The following is a 20,671-nucleotide window of genomic DNA, read 5'->3' as shown; positions in this document are numbered from 1 at the left end:
GCTGATCCAGAGACTGCCTGGAACAGTGAAATGCCAAAGCCCAAGGAAGGATGACTCAGGGCACTGAGGTGTCCATCACAGTCCCAAATTGTGGTTTTCCAAACCTCTTCCAGAGCATGGGAACAGTAAAGACAGTTCTGGTGGGATTTGGCTGAGCTGCACCTCTCAGGCTGGTGAGTAACCTGAGCACTGAGTAAAGGCTCTGACACAGCCAGTGACTGAGCTAGTTGTAACATCAGTGAGGAGACAGCAGAGACCATCACCTCAGGAGCTCCAGCAAACCCCAGCGAGACCCCATGTCTCTGGAGGTGACACCTTCCAAAGCATTTAACAAAGTGCTTTCCAGCATTTAATCCAGGCATTTGAGGATCCAAATGCCTCTCCAGTCAAAGGATCCTAAACCCCGAGGGTTTCTCTCGAATGGGAGACTTCCCATGAATGAAGATGAGGTTTTGTGCAGCCTGAGGTGTCATCTAGCCACAGGCCTGGCTATGGCCAGCACCTTCACCACCCCAGCCAAGATCAGTCGGAACATTCCCCATCTCTGGAAGCATCCAAGGCCAGGCTGGACAGGGCATGGAGTAACCTGGGATAGTGGAAGGTGCCCATGGCAGGGGTGGGACAAGATGAGCTTTAAGGTCCCTCCTAACCCAAACCATTCCATGATTCCACAATCCTATCTGACTTAACGCCTTCAAAACATTTCAGGTTTGGATGGGGTTCCTTTGGAGCCCATTTAACAACATTTCCAACATATTTCCCTGTTGGATTGAAGAAGCTGCAGCTTCTCCCACTGCCCCCTTCTCCTCTGGGATCAGACCCCTGGAGACCCCTGCAGACCCCTCCTCTCACAGCCTCTCCCTCAGATTCCTGCCCCAAATCACCCCCAGGCATGGCTGTGTCAGTTGGCTCATCCAAAGCAGACGGAATTCCTGAGAATGAAAACATGGAGAGAGAAGCTGCAGCCAGAGATCCCCAAAATGCAACCTAAGTGTGGAGAAACACGCGAATTGAGGAGAGCCACAACGTTAACTCAGGATCTTGTCCTGCCCAGATCCCCTCAGGATGTCCAAGAGTCCTGGAGCATCTGAGAGCTCCCAAATCCCTCCAACTGAGCTGGGGATTGTGGCTCCAATCCCAACCAACCCTGGGACAGGGAAGAGGAAAGAAACACATGGAACAAAACCAAACTCTTCATCTGAAACTTCCACCTTTTCCCTACAAAATGCCGCCATTCTGCTCAGGGACATGGCTCCAACACCATCCAGGGATCCAACAGATGCAGGAGCAGCAGGAAAAACCCAATCCCAACACCACAACGAGGGCACAATGTAGCAGGGGAAGGACCTGCCCCAAACCAGGTGGAACCAACCTTCAAGTGAGGGATGAGGAGACACTGCTTTTCCAAGGATTTGGCTGATGGGTGTCTAGAAAAAGCCACCACATTCCAGGCATCAGTCTTGGTTTCAACTAATCAGCAATTCCCTCAAATTAATGAACATGTTGGAAAACACCCAGATACTGCTGGAAAACCACCTTGGGAAATAGATTTGGCCCCGCAGATATTTCCTGCCTTTAAAATGCCATTCTACCTTTTTCTAGGTAGATCCACCAACAAAATGGTTATTTACCCTTAACCTGCCAGCCAGACTTTATTAATTCCCAGTAAATTCCTGTGTATTGCTGAGAGTTTTTATTAACCAGCAGGCTGAATCACTCTCTCCTTCAAATCTCTCTCTTGAAAGCAGAGGTACCAGCAAAAAATTAAGATCTCCTTGAATAAAAAGCATTTGACATCTTCAAAGTCTCAATTTCAGTTCACCCAACCAATAAAAAAGGGGAATTTTTACCTGAAAATAATTCACCTGACTGAACTTCCCTTATTTTTGTTGTCCTATCACAAGGCCAAACTATGGCCCCTGTGACTTTAAAGCATTCCTCAAACCTGAATGGGACAAACCAGGTGCCGCTCTGGCTGCCAAGCACAAGAAATGTTAATTAGTCCCTATTCTTTGCATCATAAACATTTTGTGGAAGTTTCGTGCAGCCTCGCCCCATTTTCCACACAAATAAAAGGAAAAGGTGCTCTGCAGAGGGAACTGCATCCAGGAATCTGCTTCCAGCACCAAGCCCTCTGCCAGCAGTCACCATGTCCTGCTGCTCCTACTGCATCAGCTCTGGCCATGCCAAAGGGAATTTTGTCTCTTCCTCTGTAGCTCTTCTCAGGATTTGGTGAGGTTTCAGCACTGCCCCATGTCCCTGGGGTGCTCTGGGCTGTGATGGTTCATGCTCCAGGCCCAGAAGGGCTGGTGGAAGTTGTCCTTCTCCAAGATGTGGCCATGGTTTTGGTGCAGCCATAGCAGGGTTCAGCTACAGCAGTGCCAACTTTGGTTCCAGGCTGGGAAGAGCCTCCTGGCCCTGCACCATTGTCCCCATCACCATCACCCTCTGTATCATCACCATCACCCCCATCACCATCACCCCATCACCATCACCCTCATCACCATCCCAGAACAGCTGCTCTCGCTGGAACTCAGTCCCAGTGTGCAGAGGGTGAAGCACCAAGAGAAGGAGCAGCTCAAGGCCCTCAACAAAGAATTCACTTCCTTCATTGGCAAGGTGAGCTGAGAACTCCCCCAGGTCCAGTTCCAGGGTCTGGAGTCCAGGGGAGGGGTTGGGCATGGAAAGGGCACAGAAAGGGCATGGAAAGGGCATGGACAGGGTATGGAAAAGGCTCAAAATCCTTGCGGAACAACTCATTTGAGACATTGAGGGAACTTGCACAAGCTGCCAGAGAAGAACCTTGGGGTTTATGAGGCCTCAGTGTCCAGGCACTGCTGCTCTGACCTCCAGGCCTGACTGGGGCAGGGAACAAGTTCAAACCAGTTCCAGCTGCCCTCCGGTCCCTTCCCAGCCCTCTCTGCACAACCCAAATTTGTTGCAGAGCTGGTTTCAAGAATTTCTTTGCTTTTTTGTGCATTTTCACATGGGTGCCCCCAAACAAAAGCCACTGGATTGGGAAATGCTGCTGGCTGTGCCAAGAGCAGGAACCCATCCCACTGCTGGGGCATCAGCACTGCAGCATGGCACACCTGAGCTGGAAAATACCCACAGGGATCATCCAGTCCAACCCTTGGCCCTGCAGACGCCCCAGAATCACACCCTGTTCCCGGGAGCATTGTCCAAACATTCCTGGAGCCCTGGTGGCCTTGGGGCTGTGACCATTCCCTGGGGAGCTGTTCAGTGCCCAACCACCCTCTGGGGAAGAACCTTTTCCTGATATCCAACCTAAACCTCCCTGGCACAGCTCCAGCCGTTCCTGGGTCCTGTCCCTGGTCCCCAGAGCAGAGATCAGAGCTGTCCTTCAGGATGAAGCCACAGCCCCAGAGGAGTCTCCCCTCAGTCTCCTCTTCCCCAGCTGGACAAACCAAATGACCTCAGCTGCTCCTCATGTGGGCCCTCCAAACCCTTCCCCATCATCTTCACAATTCTCATCCCATTTTCCTTTCTGGGATTCAGGTTTGGATCCTGGAGCAGCAGAAGAAGGTGCTGGAGACTAAGTGGAGCTTCCTTCAGAGTCACAGCGGAGGGCCATGCTCAGGGCTTTTATTGGGAATTTGAGGAAAAACTGGGAGCTCTCAGGAGCAGCAGAGCCCAGTTACGAACAGGCCTGAGAGCAGCAAAGCAGGGCTTGCAAACCAACAGGAAAATGTGAGTAAAAACCTGAGAAATGCAAGTTCAGGGTCCAAAATATTGCTGGAAATTTGTGAACAGGCAGAAATCCTGGAGTTTTTGGGGTAGTAAATTATTCCCAGAGAACTCATAGGTGGAGATGAAGTAGATCCACCTCTAGCAGGTCCCCGTGGTGGAGGTGGAGAAGATGGAAAGATCTCCTAAGATCTCAGTATGGAAAGCAATGTCCACGTTTACAGACAAATGGAGAAAAGAGAATATCCCTCTTCCACATTTGCTTTCCCTCCCTCCTGACTCAGAAATTGGGATTTCCAAGTGTTCAGCAGCTATTTGAGGTCACAGAAAAGCAGTTCTTCTGCAGAAAGCTCTCTGAAAACTCGTTTGTTTTCCCATGGGCTATGAAACAAGAGCAAAGCATCCCAAAACACCGTCTGGTGAGAGAGAAAAAAATCAGAGTTCTACTTGTTTCATTTGTGGCCTGAAGGAACACAAAGAAAGAGGAAAATGTGCTGAACTCCAGCAAAAACTCCCATTTTCCCATGCAGGTCCAGGGATGAGCAGAGCCTGCAGATATGTGCCCAGGAGGAGCTGCTTGTCCTGAGAAAGGTGAGCAAGGGACTTGTTGGTTGAACTTTCTCCTCCTGATTTGGGTTTTTGGGTGGTTGTGGTGACTTCTTCCCCCAAGGCAGCACAGGAAACAAGTGCAGGCAGGAGTTGGGTTTGTTTAAACTCCAATCAGCCCCCGAATCCAGGGAGCTGGAGCACAGTCACAGGGCAGGCCCACCCTCCCTCCAAAATTCCTATTCCCATCCCTGATGCATCTCCAGGACACAGAGCAACGTCTCTTGGAGAAAGCCGAGCTGGAAGGTGGCAAGGCTGAAAGAAGAGGGTGAATTCCTGAGAACATTCTACAAAGAGATGAGAGGTTTCCCCAGGGCTCCAGCAGGAATTCACATTTCCCAGCTGGATTTAGGAGCTGGTTGTCCTGGGGGAACAGGGTGTGACCCAGGGCTCACAGGTGATTCAGTGGAATGGTCACCACAAAGGAGGACCCAGCTGGACACTGGGGGTGGCACCAGTGTGGGGCTGGATTGGGGGCACAGCAGGAACAGCCCAAGTCCCCACCAGGAGCTCTGCTGGCTGCAGGCCCAGATATGGACACTTCTGTGGTCCTGCAGAGGGCAACAGCCCAGATCCCCACCTGGATGGAACCATCGAGGACATCAGGGCTCGGCACAGGGATATTGCTCTCAGGAGCTGGGCATGAGCCCAGGGCTGGCAGGAAAACAAGGTGAGAACACCTGGAAAGGGTGGGGTGGGGTGGGGCACACCTCTCTTTAGACCAACTTCAACCCCACAGAAACACCCCCACTCCCCAGTGTGCTCCAGTTGAACTCAAGATGTGTTTTGGGATATGCAACAACACCTGTTGAGCTGTTTTGTCTATGGGACATGTCTATGGCCTTAAGCAGAGGGAGGGAAGATTTTGATGGGATATTGGGAAGAAATTCCCCCCTGTGAGGGTGGGGAGGCACTGGAATGGATTTCCCAGAGAAGCTGTGGCTGCCCCTGGATCCCTGGAAGTGTCCAAGGCCAGGCTGGACAGGGCTTGGAGCAACCTGGGATAGTGAAGGGTGTCCCTGCCCATGGGAGGGATGGAATGGGATGGGACGGGACAGGACGGGACGAGATGAGACAGATGAGATGAGATGATGAGATGAGATGAGATGAGATGAGATGAGATGAGATGAGATTGAGATGAGATGAGATGAGATGATGAGATGAGCTTCCAACCCAAACCATTTTGTGATTTTACCTGCAGGAGCTGAGAGTCATCGCAGGCAGAAACAGGAAGAGCCCTGGAGAGGTGAAATCCAGGAGAGCTGAGCTGGCACAGATGGTGCAGACACTGGAAGGGGAAATCAGGATCACCAAGGCCAGGTGAGGAGTTCCAGGAGCTGAGGAGCCTCAAGCTGGCCCTGGACATGGAGATTGTCACCTTCAGGGAGCTGCTGGAGGGTGAGGAGAGCAGGTGGGGGAGAGGACTCCAGGACTCCTCAATACTTCAGTTCTGTGTGCTGGGAGGGAAAACTCCTGGACAGAGTTATCTCAGAGCTGTGAATCCACCAGGCAGTCCTGGTCCAGATCAGCACACCCCATCCAGCCCAACAGAGCTGCAAACCCACCCCAGGAGCCAACCCCACTGTCCCCACAGCTGCACACAGAACGAGGCTCCCACTGCAGGCCAAAGGGGTTGGAATTTGCAGACAGACCAATAAATGTGACCTTTTCCCACTGTCCACAGGCTCTGTGGGGAAGGTGCCTTCCCATCAACTCCTGTAAGTTGGAATATTCACCTACCAACTTCTGCCTCTTCTCCAGGGAACTTCCTAAACTGGGTTTCTTTCTCTGCCTTTTGCAGCCACTTTCCCCTCCCAGTGAGGTCTCACCTACATCCCAAAGCCTGGATTTGGAAGTGCCTCAGGATCGGCACCCAGAAATTCCCACTAGACAGCAGGGCTGGGGTTGGAGCTGTGGAATCTGAGCAGCAGGAGAAGCTCTGTGGGAAAGATGTCCATGGCCAGCTCAGCCAGGAGTGACATGGAAGGATCTGTGGATCATGGCAATGCTGGGAGCAAAACTCCACACTTTCCATTGCATGGGGACACAAAAGGGTCTTTGCCATGCTCAAGATTTTTGCTATTTTTTCCACGGAATCCAGGAGAAAGAAGGGCTAAAATCCCTCATCACTCCCATTCAAACCAGATCCTTTGGTGTAATACCCTGGTCTTTCCATTCCCAAAAGTGCAGTGGTTAAAATGGGGTGGGAGGGAGGGGAGGCAGCTCCTTGTCCCAGTGTTGCCTTTTGCTGGTCTTAGACTTATGAGTCAGACATGGTTGAAGGGGTAAAAGGGTTTTACCTCAGTATTTTGAAGGGATTTTAGGTGCACAGCTTTTCAAGGTGCAACACGCCAAGATGCACACACTGCATAATGCATATACAATTATTATAAACCTTGAAAATCAGCATATCTGTCTAGGATCTCCCAGTAAGAAACTTATTAAATTAAGTAATGTTCCCTTATTCTAAGAATTCTCCTCCTAAATGAGGCTAGAGCCCAGCTTACAAAATATGTTGCAGAGAGAAGGTTTCAACCAAGGTTAAAACCTCGAGGTTTTGATAGCATAGAGCTCTCTGGCCTTCTACTGTGGATGTTTGGTCTTTCTGCCTTGCAAAACTCCAAAACTAAGCTAGAATATCAGACTAGAAAAATTACAAGCATGTAGTTTAAGGATATAGAGGATAGAGGTGATATATAAAAGATATAAAAATATGTATGAAAGGGTATATAAAAAGTATAAAAGGGTATATAAAAAAGAAAAGGCAAAAATCATCAGGCATCACCAGGACCTGACCAGGTCCTGCGCAACTCATCGGGGTGATCCTCGAGCAAAGGTACCCCTAACCCTCATCCCATCAATCCCATCCCATCCCATCCCATCCCATCCCATCCCACTCACCTCTTCCCAGGATGATCCAGCACAAGAGCACCAAGTCCCACCATCTCCAGCAAGAGGCTGGAAAAGTTTCTCTCCCTGCAGTGCTTGCCCTTTATAAACTCATCAAGCCAATTAGGCTTCCCATCAAGCCCATTAGGGTTCCCAGGTTGGGAGTTTCCCTCTCTCCCACCTCACTGCCCTGCCCTGGGGAGCTGAGCTCAGGCCCTGCTGCTTTCAGGCCATTTCTATCCTTTGAAGCATCAGATGAAAGTCTCAACCAGGCCTTGATGACCTTAAACTTCAACAATTCCATGAGCCAACCTGGGGGCAGGAATCCCAATATCCAATTCATCCCTGCCCTCTGGCACTGGGAAGACATTCCCTGTGTCCTGTCCCTCCATCTCTTGTCCAAAGTCCCTCTCCAGCTCTCCTGGAGCCCTTTAGGCACAGGCAGGGGCTCTGAGGTCTCTCTGGATCCTTCAGCTGAACACCCCCAGCCTGGCTCCAGAGAGGCTCCAGCCCTCAGAACATCTCCATGGCCTCCTCTGGACTCTCTCCAGCAGCTCCTCATCCTCCCTGTGCTGTTGGCCCCAGGGCTAGGGCAGCTCTGCAGGTGAGGTCTCACCTGAGGGGGCACAGGGACAGAACCTCCCCTGCCCTGCTGCCCACGCTGGGGGCTCAGCCGAGGCTCAGGGGTCTCTGGGCTGGGCAGGCTCAGCTCTCACCCCCCAGCACCCCCAGGTCCCTCTGCTCATCCCTGGATGCATCCCAGGGGCAGCACCTGCCCTTGGCTTTGTCAAACCTCAGGAGATCCCCCCAGGATGCTGCTCCAGGTCCCTCATGATGACCCTGTCCTTCAGGGCTGTCACCTGCAGCCACCCAGACCAACCCCCCTGCCCAGGACCTGGCACCCAAAAATTCAAGGAGCAGCGCTGCAGCCCTTGGAAATCCCTGGTAACGCAGAGAGAGAACCCCAATTCCTGCCCGAGGATCCCAAAACTACACAATTCCTGCCCAAGTATCCCAAAGGATGACAAATGGTGGCACCTTCTTCCCAAAGTGGCTCAGGACAGGCTGGAAGGGCGCTGGGCCATGGGGGGCGGGGTAGGATGCAGGGGAAGAATCCATCGAGGATTCATCCCCCATCCCAGAGGAATCAGCATTCCCAAGTGACCCCAGAGCTCCCCAGGGCTGGGCTCCAGGCAGGGTTTGTCCCCTGTGGGCTGGGACAGGGCTGGGGAAGCCACAACCCACCCTGGGATGGGCCCAGCTGCCCCTGGAGTCCCCCAGGCAGGAGGAATTGTGTCTGTATTCTGGATGATCCAGATCCCCTCTCCAGCTCCAAGGAAGCTCAAACATTCCCAAGGCATGTTTGAGGGAGCCAAGGTTGGGAGAGGGACTGTGGTTTGTGGCAAAGCTGGAAACAAAGCTCCCCACATTTCCCATTGCACTGGGACACAGAAGGGTCTTTTCCATGCTCAGAATTTTTGCAGTTTTTTCCCAGGGAATCCCAGAGCAACAAGGGCTGAAATCCCTCTCCTCACTCCCATTAAAACGAGATTCCATTTCAGCCCTGAGCTCAAACCACGAACCTGAACAAAGTCCCCCCAGACTCCAGGCAGGTAAAATCCAAACCTGTGCAGGCAGCAGACCCCAAACCCTGCCCTGCCCACGGCCCTGAGCCAGGGAAGGCTCCAGACATGGCAGGAAGGCAATCCCTGGATATTTTCCAGAGCTCCTGAGCATCCAGGACAGCACAAAGAAGTCGGCTGAGACTGGACATGCAGCCAAAAGGGAAACTTTATTAAAAGACTCATGAGAGACACAAAAAGAGTAAAAATCCAACCCAAGCCACACTGCCAGGACAGGGCTGAACATCAGCACAAAAACTGGGAGCAGGTCCTTGGAGTTATTTCCCTAAAAACTTCCTACTGCAGTAACAACAATTTCCCTGGCATGTTGAAGTTGAAGACCCATTTTGGCAGGAACAAGAAGTTTTTGGAATGGGGCATCAACTGAATCCTCACTGCAGAAGACTCCAGATATCACTAAATACCCTCAAATAGGGAGTGGTAAACACAGACACCCAAAAATGGGGAATTTATCTCCCATTTCAGTGGGATGCATGGAATTTGAAGCAGTTTTAGATCCCTCAAGCTCTGGGCTTCATTTAAGGAGAGGGAAAGGGAGTTAACTCCTGGAGTTATTTTGCTACAAAGAGCCTGAAATCAATCTGTCAGTGCTGCCTTTGGTCACAAACAGCTTCAGTCAGAGGAGAATCCTAACCCTGAGCCCATTTCCAAAGAAAATAAGGAGAGACCCAAACCTGTTTTCTTCCTGGTATATTTAAAAAACCCAACCCAGGGTGAGCCCTCAGCACGGGTAGAGGAGCCTGAGGGATTGGAGTCTTCCAAATCCTGTTGAGAGGGAGAGAATCTTCTGGTCTTTGCAGAACCACAGCAGAAATGTGGGATTTGCCTTTCCAAGGGTGAAATCCAGCCCGGGGCAGGGGGTACCAAGCACAAGGGTAACAGCAGGGATACCCCACCTGCTTCCTGGGATAAATTTCACCCCATGGGCTTGATCCTGCTCCCAGAGGAATGGTTCAAGTCCAGGAGTGCAGGATCAAGCCCAGGCTGGGCAGGGGCAGGGCCTCAGCACTGCAGGAACCTTGCAGCCAATTCATCCTGCAAAAGGCACCAAGACTTTTCTTTCCATGGTTTCCCTCTCCCGGGTGCTGGGAATGCTGAGCTCCATCCCTGGAGTTACTTCCTGACACTTCTCCGGCTGGATGAGGTGGTGGTGATGGTGTAGGACTTGGAGGAGCCTCCGGAGGAGAATCCGAGTGCTCCGCTGCCCATTCCTGCTCCCAGGCTGAGGTTTCCTCCGATGCCTCCTCCCAGGAATCCGCTGGAGCTGGAATATCCACCCCCTCCGCTGGAGCTGACCACGGCTGGGATGGGAGAGGAGCGAAGGGAATGTGAGCACCTGGAACCTGAACTGGCTGGGAACCCTCAGGAAAACTCCTACAATCCCTTCCCATGGAATCATGGAATGGTTTGGGTGCAAAGGGACATTAGAGCCCATCCAGTGCCACCCCTGCCATGGGCAGGAACACCTCTGCCTGTCCCAGGCTGCTCCCAGCTCTGTCCAACTTGGCCTTGGGCACTTCCAGGGATGGGGAATCCTCTTGGAAATCCATCCAGGGCTTCCACCTGCTCACAGGCAAGAATTTCTTCCCAATATCCTATCCAAACCTCTGCTTTTTTGGTTTAAAGCCCTTTCCCCTTGTTTTGGGGGGATTCCCTGAGCATGGAGAGCCCCTAGAAAATCCGTGGAGAATCCCATTTCAGCTCATCTCCCGGTGCCCCAAAGCTGTGTGAATGTGGTTCCCCAATTCCCAGCAGGAATTATGTGGCTGAAAATCAGAGCCACTGGTTTGGAACATCTCTGAGAGAGCAAATCCTGCCCAAGGTCCAAGCCAGGTGAGGATCCTACACTTCCCAAGCTGGAAAAACACCTCCTGCCATCACCTGTGCACTAATTCCCAACCCAGGAAATGCATTTCCCACTGGTGCTTTTCTATCCATATGAAAATGGGAGGAAAGAAAGATCAATGTTGCCCCCAGTCTGATTCCATCCAGATGAGTTGGAGCTGGGCTTGGGATGGAGCCCCAGCACTGCCCCAGTCTCAGGGAGCTCCCACTAAGGAGGGGCTGAACTGAGTGAACTGGGGCACGCTGAGCCCCTTTTCCATGGGTTTAGATGAGGTGGAACTGCAACAAACAACAAAATCCACTCACAGATGTTGACGTTGCCAACTCCATCACCGGCCAACCTGTTGGAAAAAGGGAAAAGGAGGGATTAGACTCAGTTTTCCTCAGTCCTGGGGGTGGAGGAGGAGGACAAAGGCAGGGAGTTACTACTCCAGCTGTAACTAATCCAGGGAAGATCCCTGGGCCCTCCAGGCTTGGTTCCAGCCCTGCATTCACCAGCTCTGTTATCAGCGGTGGTGAGGACAGAGCACAGAAGTTCTCTCCTAATTCCACAGGGACTTCCACTCGGAAATGTTCTGCTGTGGCACCAAACATGATGGAAACCAAGTTTTTCTTTCTTTGCTTATTTTCCCCAGGTTTTTTCCCCCAGAATTTCCCAGCTTGGCTCTTCAGCCAAAGCATGTCCAGGGTCAGAACTCACTTTTTCAAAGGTTTCCTTGTCTGCATTCCCTCGTGGAAACGGGAATTGTGCTCTCACAGTGTCCCCAGGCAAAGGGAGCAAAGGGCTGAGCTCTTCCCAGAGGGAACACAGGGAATCCTGTGTGGCTCACCAACCCCCCAGGTGTTCTCACCTGCTCTCCTCGCCCTCCAGCAGCTTCCTGTAGGTTGCAATCTCGATGTCCAGGGCCAGCTTGACGTTCATGAGCTCCTGGTATTCCCGGAGCTGCCGTGCCATGTCAGCCTTGGCTTTCTGCAGAGCATCCTCCAGCTCGGCCAGCTTGGCCCTGGCGTCCTTCAGGGCCATCTCACCACGCTCCTCAGCCTCGGCCACTGCTGCCTCCAGCTTGGCTCGCTGCAGGGACAGAGTGACCACGTCAGGGAGCTCCTGACTCCTGCAGGAGGATCCAGTGCCCAGACCTCTGGCTCTGCTGCCCAGCAATCCCTCTGAGGATCTGGAGCTCAGCTGGTCCCTGGGGGTTCATGCCTGCCTGACTTTTTGGGCACTGGATGGAGATGGGAGCTCTTCTCCTTCCAAGGTCTCCCAGAAGGAAGGCCGTGTTTCTCTCCACTGCCTACACTTCTGGAGGACTTTTTTCAAGTGATCCTCAGCTTCCCAGTCCCCCACACCTCACAGATCTCTTGGGGTTCAGGAAAGCTCAGGTTTTCTCTCCTGATTTCCCCAGAGCTCGTTCAGAGCCAGGCAGTCTCCAGCAGACTCTGATGTGTGCAGGTGTGGACTGGAGCACACCTGGAGCTACCAAACCCCAGATCCACCCCAAACCCAGCTCTGTGGGGCCCCAGGGAACCCCTAGCTGTGCCCCCGCAGCTCCCAAACTCCCATGTTTGGCAGGAAGGGCTCCCTAGAGGCTTTGTGCTCCCAACCATTGTCCAAGGGAGCTCTTGGCTCATGCCGGAGCCTCCCTGCCCTGAAACCAAATAATCCGAGATGAATCACCAGCTTTATCTGCAGCGCTGGGAGCTCCAGGCCAGGCCTAAGCCACTGCCCTGCCCTGCCCCAGCCCCTGATAAAGCGATAAAACCCAGGAGAGCAAACAGAGCTCCCAAGTCCCATATTGTGCCCAAATATGGTGTTCCCTGCTGGAGAAAGGGAGTGGATAATGAGCCCAGCAACAGGAGGGTATGAGGAGTGTGTGGGGCCTCTCTGCCTTCCAGGGGCCATTTCCACTCCTCCTCTCCCAAATCCACCTTTCTGGCAGGATCATCCTGCTCCCAGTGCTCCTCCTAACCCAGCAGGACTGATATCCTTTGGGATGAGCAGTGCAGCCACTCCAGAATGGTTCTTACAGAGTGTGGAATTGCTAAGGTTGGAAAAGATCTCTGAAATTGCCAAATTCAAGGTGCTGTGTGACACCCAAACCCCTGAAACATTCCTAACATCAGAGAATGCCTGGAGTTGGAAAGGACCCCCAAAGACCACCACGGTCCAGCACATGACAACCCTAAAAATCCTGCTAATCCCGAAATTCAACACCTGAGAGTGTTGTCCAAATGCTCCTGGAGCTCTGGCAGCCTTGGGGCTGTGCCCATTCCCTGGGGAGCTGTTCAGTGCCCAGAACCCTCTGGGGGAAGAACCTTTTCCCTCACCTGGGCCTTGGCGTTCTCGATCTCGCCCTGGATCCTCTGGATGACCCTGTTGATCTCCGTGATCTCATTCTTGGTGTTCCTCAGGTCATCCCCGTGTTTCCCAGCCGTCACCTGCAGCGCCTCGTACTGGCAGAGACAGTGGGACAGAGTGGGATGAGGTCAGGATGGCAGGGAATGAACAGGACAGAACCCCCCAGGCATGGCACGTGGGATACAGGTGCTGACAGAGCTGGAGATCGTGGAATCACAGAAGGGTTTGGCTTGGAAGGGACATTAAAGCCCATCCAGTGCCACCCCAGCCATGGGCAGGGACACCTCCCACCGTCCCAGGCTGCTCCAAGCCCCATCCAACCTGGCCTTGGACACTTCCAGAGATGAGGCAGCCACAGGAAATCCATTCCAGGGCCTCCTCACCCTCATTATATTGGGAGGAATTCCTTCCCAATATCCCATCCATCCCTGCCCTCTGGCAGTGGAGAAGTCATTCCCTCTTGTCCCATCACTTCAGGCCCTCTCCAGCTCTCCTGGAGCCCTTCAGGCACTCCAAGGACTCCCTGGATCCTCCTCCCCTCCCAGAGCTCACCTTGCTCTGGTACCAGGACTCAGCCTCGGCGCGGCTGCGGTTGGCGATCTCCTCGTACTGCGCCTTCACCTCGGCGATGATGCTGTCCAGGTCCAGGTTCCGGCTGTTGTCCATGGACAGAACCACTGAGGTGTCAGAGATCTGCGCCTGCAGCTCATTCAGTTCCTGCAGGAAAACCAAGCCCATTGATCAGCGAGGTTTTGAGGTCCCTCTTTTGGAAGCCAGTTGAAGACAGAATCCAAGGAGAGAAGGGAAAGGGAGGCAGATGAGAAGAATTCCATCAAAATAATCATTAAATAGGAGCGAACCTACCTTGCAAAGCACAGAGCAACCAGGAGCAGAGCTGGAGCTGCTTATCCCTGCTTTGGCAGCAGGGATATCCCATTGTTATCCCATTCCTGAGCCAACAACCCAGCTGCTGGCAGAACCTCGAGGGGCCAAATTCCAGCACCTCTCCCAAGGCTGTGTGCCCAGCTCAGGCAACCCCTGATCTTGCAGACAATGGGGAGGAGGAAGGAGCCTGGAATGAGCAGCCTTCCCTCATTCCTCTCACACAACACTACAAACCACTCATTTCCCTTGTTTTCATACAAACAGCATCCTAAAAATAATGTCTATCCTGTTATGTCTGTAATCCACCCATCCCACATCCCAGGCAGGGAGGAATCCCTGTGACAATCCATGGGAATTCAGAGAATCACTTCACTTGCAGGCTTAGGTTTGCTTATGGAAGAAAGGACTCCATGTCTCCATCACCTTTCCCACATTCATTTTCCCAGCCAGCATTCCCTGTTCTCCCCCTCTGAAGAAGCAGAAGTGTCCTCACCGCCTCGTGGAAAGCCCTCAGGAAGTTGATCTCATCTGTCAGTGCATCCACCTTGGCCTCCAGCTCCACTTTGTTCATGTAGGCAGCATCCACATCCTGGAAAAACAAGGAACAACCCACTGAGATTGTGGCGCTTTGATGTCTGAGCCCACCCAGCCTCTGGTGGCCTCCAAAGGAGAGTTTCCCAAACCTGCGCCAGGTGTCCCAGTGACTCCCCAGGGCCTACAAATGATCTCCCAGGCCACTGAATGCCACTGGAGTGCAGATCCTGAGAGTTCTGGGGATCCCCTGGATCCCTGTGTGCAAGTTCAGTGTCAGGTCGGACATAGAGACCTTGGGAAAGACCCCAAAGAAAGATCCCAAGGAATGATCTGGCATCATCTCTGACACCTCTGGGATAAAACACCTCTTCCCCGTGTCTGTGGAGACCTCAGGGCCTCCTCTGAGCTGCCTTTGGCAGGTGTGGGATGGAATTCTGCCCCTCAGAGCTTCAGCAGAGCTGGAGCAAGCTGTGAGTAGGGCAAAGAGTACACTGTGAGTTGGTGCACATGGTGGGGAAGGGCTGCACGCACTGATGATCAGTCCCAGGGAAGAGCTGTGGCTGCTCCATCCCTGGAAGTGTCCCAGGTTGGACACCTGGAGCACCCTGGGCCCACAGAAGGTGTTCCTGCCCCAGGCAGGGGTGGGAATGGGATGAACTTTAAGGTCTCTCCCAGCCCAACCCATCCAAGGATTCCCTGACCCAAAATATTCACCTTCTTGAGCACCACAAACTCGTTCTCAGCTGCTGTGCGCTTGTTGATCTCATCTTCATACCTGCCAAAAAAAGGGGATTTTTGTGAAGTTAGAGCCTGGATAAAATAATAAACATCCCAGTGAGAGTTCTCTTCCCTATCCCTTCATCTCTTGTGAGCCAACCCAGCAATTCCCCAAGGCTGGTGCTCCACACCACCACCTGGAAAGCATCCCCTCCCTGCTTTCCCATAATCCTTAAAATTCCCTGTGCTTCACAAGATTCCTGCTCCTGCTCCTTCTTTGGGGAGCGCCCAGGCTGTGCCCCCACTTTGTCACCAACCCTTGTGAAGCAAGTGCAAAGCAGGAAGGACACATGAGGTCCCACAAGCTCCTCCTCCTCCTGCTGATCCCAGCACCTGCTGGAGCTGCTTCCACTCTGCACTTCCCTATTCCAGACTGCTGGGAACATTTTGCAGGTGTTGAGCATATGGCTCTGCCCTGGGAAGAGCCAAAGGTAATTAATTACCCTCCAAGGTAATTAATTCTTCTCCAAAGCCTCACCAAATTTCAGTCCTGGTGACTCCCCTTCTTTAGGTGATCACTCTCACATGAGGAGCTCACCTGAAAATCTCCAGGGCTTCACCTAAAGGTCTCCAGCAGATAAAAATCCCTTTCTATGGGTTTTACAGGATCACCACTGATTTGCAAACGTGGATCCTAGAGCTCACCTGGACCTGTCTGTGCCATCCCAACCTGCCCAAACATCCAGCCCCAATCTGCTCGGGGAATCTGGGAGTCCTGAAAGCCACCCAAGGAGCAGAGCAGGAAGCACTTTGGCTGTTTGGGAATTGTCGCCAGGTTAAGGCTCTTTATTTACATGCGCCCTGCACGGCCAGAGCTGGAATTTGCCTTCCAAAGCAGGAGCTGCTTCACCTTCCCAGCCTCCCTGGCCCTCCCTCCTGCTCCAACTTGGAATCATGCCCATCCACACTGGGATGAATGGACATTGCCCCTTTGGAGGTCAGTGAGCTGCCAGCGCTATTCCAGAGGAATCAATCCCGGGAAATGACGCAGAGGCGCCACCTCCGCACACAAGGGATCAGCAGAGAAAGGTGAAAACACTGAATTCTTCTGGAATGCATCATAAAATTCCTCATTTCCTGGGGGAAGCTCCACCAAGCTGGTCAATGAACTGGTAAATCATGGAATGATGGAATGGTTTGGGTTTGTAGACTGTAAAGCTCATCCCATCCCACCCCTGCCATGGGCAGGGATATCTCCCACCATCCCAGGCTGCTCCAAGCCCTGTCCAACCTCCCAGGCATCCAGAGACAGCCACAGCTGCCCTGGGAAATCCATCCCAGGGCCTCCCCACCCTCACAGGGAGGAATTTCTTCCTAAATCATCCAATATTGTCCCGAGGCCCCTCTGGAAGCCCAGGACACTCTCACCCCACAGCACTGAGCCCGGAGGGCAGCATGACCCCGGCTGGCTCCACAGCCTCTCCCCCTGCAATTCCTGAGTGAGGAGCTGAACCTCACCCCTGGAGTCTTTCCTCCCCCAAGTATCACCTGGGAATTCCTGTGGAAGCCACACCTATGGAGAAGAGGCCACAGGCACCCCCAGAGCAGGTAATGGTTTAGGTTTTTCATTTATAAATGAGATTTTCTCCACATAAATCGGGAGCAGCAGGTTCTGTGTTCCAGTCATTGCATCCTCACTCCCCCTGCTCCTAATTCCTGCTTCCCTTCTCTTAGCACATACAGGGCTTGGCTTTCCATGGATCTGTAGGCTAAAGGAATAAATCCATGGATCCATGGATTGAATCCATGGGAAATGTAACTAAACTTTGGGTTTTAATCCCTCTGGGTGCAAACCAGCTCCTTGCAGAGATTCCAAGTCCAACCGTGGATGAAATAACGGAGCTGAAATAACTGGGCAGGGCTGGGGGAGCCCTCATTGACAAGCAGCTCTTTGGGAATCTCTGGGTTTGGACTCTCCCTAAACACACCCTGGGGATTATCAGCTGGTTGTTTGCAGTTCCTGTCTGATCCAGTTTGCCAGCCCTATTCTTCCCTTCACAGAGGCATTTCCCAGCTGGGCTGGGCTGGGACAAAGGCCACCTTTCTTCTGGGGCTCCTCCCAGGTGACACTGAGAAGCCACTGAAGAATTGCAGAGCAGCTGCTCCATTCCCTGCCCAGGGAATGAGCCGGGAGCTCCTGTGGAACCCTCGGGGATCTGGCCACCCCAAAAAGCCACTGCTGACCCCAGGGAGGCCTCGAAGTGCCAAGTCCAACCCTGGGGAGGCCCCAAGCAAAGGCAGGAGGATGGACGCACTGGCCCATGTGGGATCGAGGTGCCAGGAACAACACCCAGGCAACTTCCCTGGACCGAACACCTCATTCCTGGCTGGAAAACATCTCCGTCCCTGGCAGAGGACATCCGTGCCCAGCCCCCGGCCCAGCTGGGAGTTCCACCACCCTGTTAGGGGGACACTGATACTTTACTTGGTCTTGAAGTCCTCCACGAGGTCCTGCATGTTCTTGAGCTCTCCCTCGAGGCGCCCCTTGTCTGCCAGCAGCCCATCGAGCTGCCGCCGCAGGTTGCTGATGTAGGTCTCGAACATGGGAGCAATGTTGCTCCGTGTCGTCTTCTGCTCCTGCAGCAGGCTCCACTTGGTCTCCAGCATCTTGTTCTGCTGCTCCAGGAAGCGCACCTGGGAGGGAAGGCAGGGGTCATTTGGGGTGGGGGAGAGAGCGGGAGCTGGCACTGCAGGGGATGGGAGGACTGGGCTGCAGGTGGTATCCCCATCCCAGGAATTTGAGGGTTCATGGAAGCACCACAGGAGGGTCAAGAAGACCACGGTGAAGAGCTTGGCTGCTCTGGGACCTGGGCAGTGACTTTGAGGCTTTGGATGAATTAAAGAAGAGCAGATCCAGCTGGGCTGACACTTGACAGAAACCTGCCCCAGACCTCAAACCCTGCAACTGCTCCAACTCCAGGGCTGGATTCCTCACATTTCGGGGATGCCAGAGCTGGATTTACACAAGGTCAATTAGTGCAAGAGAGCCAAGTGGTGCAGGGCAGCACAAACACCCAGGGCAGGCTTTGGTTCCATCTGCTCTCCTGGGACAGGCTTTGGTTCCATCTGCTCTCCTGGGACAGCTCCCTCCAGGACCCTCTCTCTCCCCAAATTCGGTGCTGGGGTGGGGGTGCAAAGCCTGCACCTCTATTTGGGCAATCCCAGGTAAATCAGGCTACAAAGGCAGCCCAAGCAGGGCAAACACCTGTTCTGTTGGCAGTGCCAGCAGGGCTTTAATACACTGAATAATAAGAATTATTTGATTGCAGTGGGCAAATCCCACCACATTCTCCAGGACTGATCCCTGAGCCCGTTGGTGATTTAGCCAGTTTGGGGTCCCAGCTGCAGTTCAGGACCCCCAGAGCTCCGAGCCTGCCCAAACCCTCACCTTGTCAATGAAGGAGGCGAATTTGTTGTTCAGGGTCTTGATCTGCTCCTTCTCCTCCTTGCGGACCCTCTGGATGTTGGGGTCGATCTCCAGGTTCAGGGGCGTCAGGAGGCTCTGGTTGACGGTGACCTCCTGGATGCCGCCGGGGCTGAGGCTGCCCCCGAATCCTGCTCCCCCATAGCCGTATCCCGAGCGGACGCTGAAGGAGCTGCCTCCTCCCAGCGAGATCCTCTTGCTGGCCGAGCCCAGGTTGTAGAGGCTGGCGCTGCCGAAGCCACCGGCACGGCCGAGGCCGGAGCTGCGGCTGGAGGACACGGTGCTGACCCGCACCTGGCTCAGGGCTGGCCCGGCGGCCGAGCGGGAGCTGAAGGTCACAGAGCGGGACATGATGAGCCGGTCCGGATGCCTAACTCTGCCAAAGCTCAGGGAAGCTGCGCTGGAGCCCAGGGGAGTGAGAGCTCTGCCGCTGCCTCCCCTTTTATCCGTTAGAAAAGCTGGGCTTGGCCCAAGGGCAGAGCAGGGATCATTTTACTGCTCGGAGCTGGGTGTGCCTGGCTGCATTCCCACCCTCCGGCAGGAGAAGGGAAGGGCCGCGGGGAAGGGAAGGGACAGGACACACCTGGCGCTGTCCCCGCTCCTCTCTGCCACCTGTGCGGTGAACCCCGAGCGCCGATCCCCCTTTCTAAGGATTCCTCGTGCCCTCGGGATGTCGCAATGAGCGGGGGGGACACGGGGAATACACAGGGATTTGGAAGTGCTGCAGGCGGGTTCTCCCCTGGGCACTGCCCAGAGCTGATAAAGGGGCCCCGGCGCCAGGTCCTGCCTGTTTAATATAAACCAGGGCACTGCTCGGGTCCTGCCAGCGGCACCCAGAGCCTGCCCGCCCGGGGGGATGTGTTTGCCCTTCCCTCTCCTGCGGATCCCTCAAATAAATTCTTCAAACCGAGGCGGGTTAGGAGGGTTGCACCCCACCCAACACTTAGTCCACACTCAAAAGGAGACAGGATTGAAATCCTGGTTTAAATTTCTGAGTCCCAGCTTGAATTTTGGGGTTCTGTGAAGAAAAACAGAGAAAAAAAAATGTGTTTCAGGGTTTTCTCCATTTTCAAACAGTCCCGGAGAGCCACAGCTCTTCACTATCAGGTCGTAAATTCCCCAGGAGATTTCAAAGTCTGGCCTGAACGTGTCACCCTTCAGCTTTTCTGTCCCCGGGACAGGGAGATAAGGCTGGCTGCAAACTCAGCCTGCTCAAAATCAGTCCTCCCTGCTGTAGGGGGAGAGGAGAAGCCCAGCTGCTACAGGGAAATTCTCTTTTAAAAGGGGGGATTGGAGCCAGGCAGAGAGAGATGGGGCAGGATTCCTGCAGGATTCCTGCCAGCCCTACACCTGGCCCAGCTCCCACCATCACAGGCTGGACTCGATCTCAGAGGTCTTTTCCAGCCTAATTGATCCTGGGATTACAAAAATAATCCGCTGAGTGTAAAAGAAGTGGAGTGTTCCAGACGTGCCCTGCACCTCCCCTGGGGCCTGGGACAGGACAGGGATCACTCCGTGGCAGTGTCCAGCCTCACACCGACAGGCTGCTCCTGGAACCGCGGTGGGATGTCCCAAAAAACAGGGATGGGAGTTGAATGTGGGACTGAGAGTCAGGCAAAAACTCCCACCTGGCTCTGGTTGTTACCAGGTTGGATTCCAGCCTGGATCAGCACTCAGGGACTCTTATACAACTCGAGAGGCACAGGAGGAGCAGCCAGGCAGTTGAATCCAGGCAGGTGAAGCCCAAAACTTCTGCCACGAAAGCAAAGCTGCTCCCAGCAGCCTGCAGGAATCCCAGTTGGACTGGACTGGGGAGCTGGAGTGCACCCTGGATTTGGGTGAGTCTATCTTCATCCAAAGTCCAGCCTTCCTTCTCTGCACCACGAGCAATCCAGGTGGCATCAGGAAGCCTCATCCACTGCTCCCAGTTTTGCTCCCTTCCCCCCTGCCAGGTGGATATTCCCGGTTTGAGCCCAGGTGGAAGCCAGGTGAGGCAGGGCAGGA

The 20,671-nt window shown here is 53.7% G+C and overlaps 1 protein-coding gene and 1 long non-coding RNA gene across 2 annotated transcripts in view; one reads left to right on the top strand and one right to left on the bottom strand.

The window, feature by feature from the left end:
- LOC146425977 (uncharacterized) overlaps window positions 1-20,671 on the top strand; it is a 100,117-nt gene that overhangs the window by 51,034 nt on the left and 28,412 nt on the right. The window lies entirely within an intron of this gene.
- Window positions 8,977-19,345, bottom strand: LOC146425978 (keratin, type II cytoskeletal cochleal). The gene is made up of 9 exons (XM_085041407.1): window positions 18,632-19,345; window positions 17,669-17,877; window positions 15,181-15,241; window positions 14,426-14,521; window positions 13,600-13,764; window positions 13,017-13,142; window positions 11,543-11,763; window positions 10,998-11,032; window positions 8,977-10,147 (listed from the first exon to the last, which is right to left on the bottom strand). The coding sequence occupies exons 1-9, from the start codon at window positions 19,016-19,018 to the stop codon at window positions 9,960-9,962; spliced, it is 1,488 nt and encodes a 495-aa protein (XP_084897533.1). The 5' UTR covers window positions 19,019-19,345; the 3' UTR covers window positions 8,977-9,959.

The sequence above is a fragment of the Lichenostomus cassidix genome, chromosome 29 (genome assembly GCF_008360975.1).
Source record: "Lichenostomus cassidix isolate B80296 chromosome 29, HeHo_3.0, whole genome shotgun sequence".
Classification (NCBI taxonomy): Eukaryota; Metazoa; Chordata; class Aves; order Passeriformes; family Meliphagidae; genus Lichenostomus; species Lichenostomus cassidix.
This window is presented reverse-complemented; position numbering and strand designations above follow the sequence as displayed.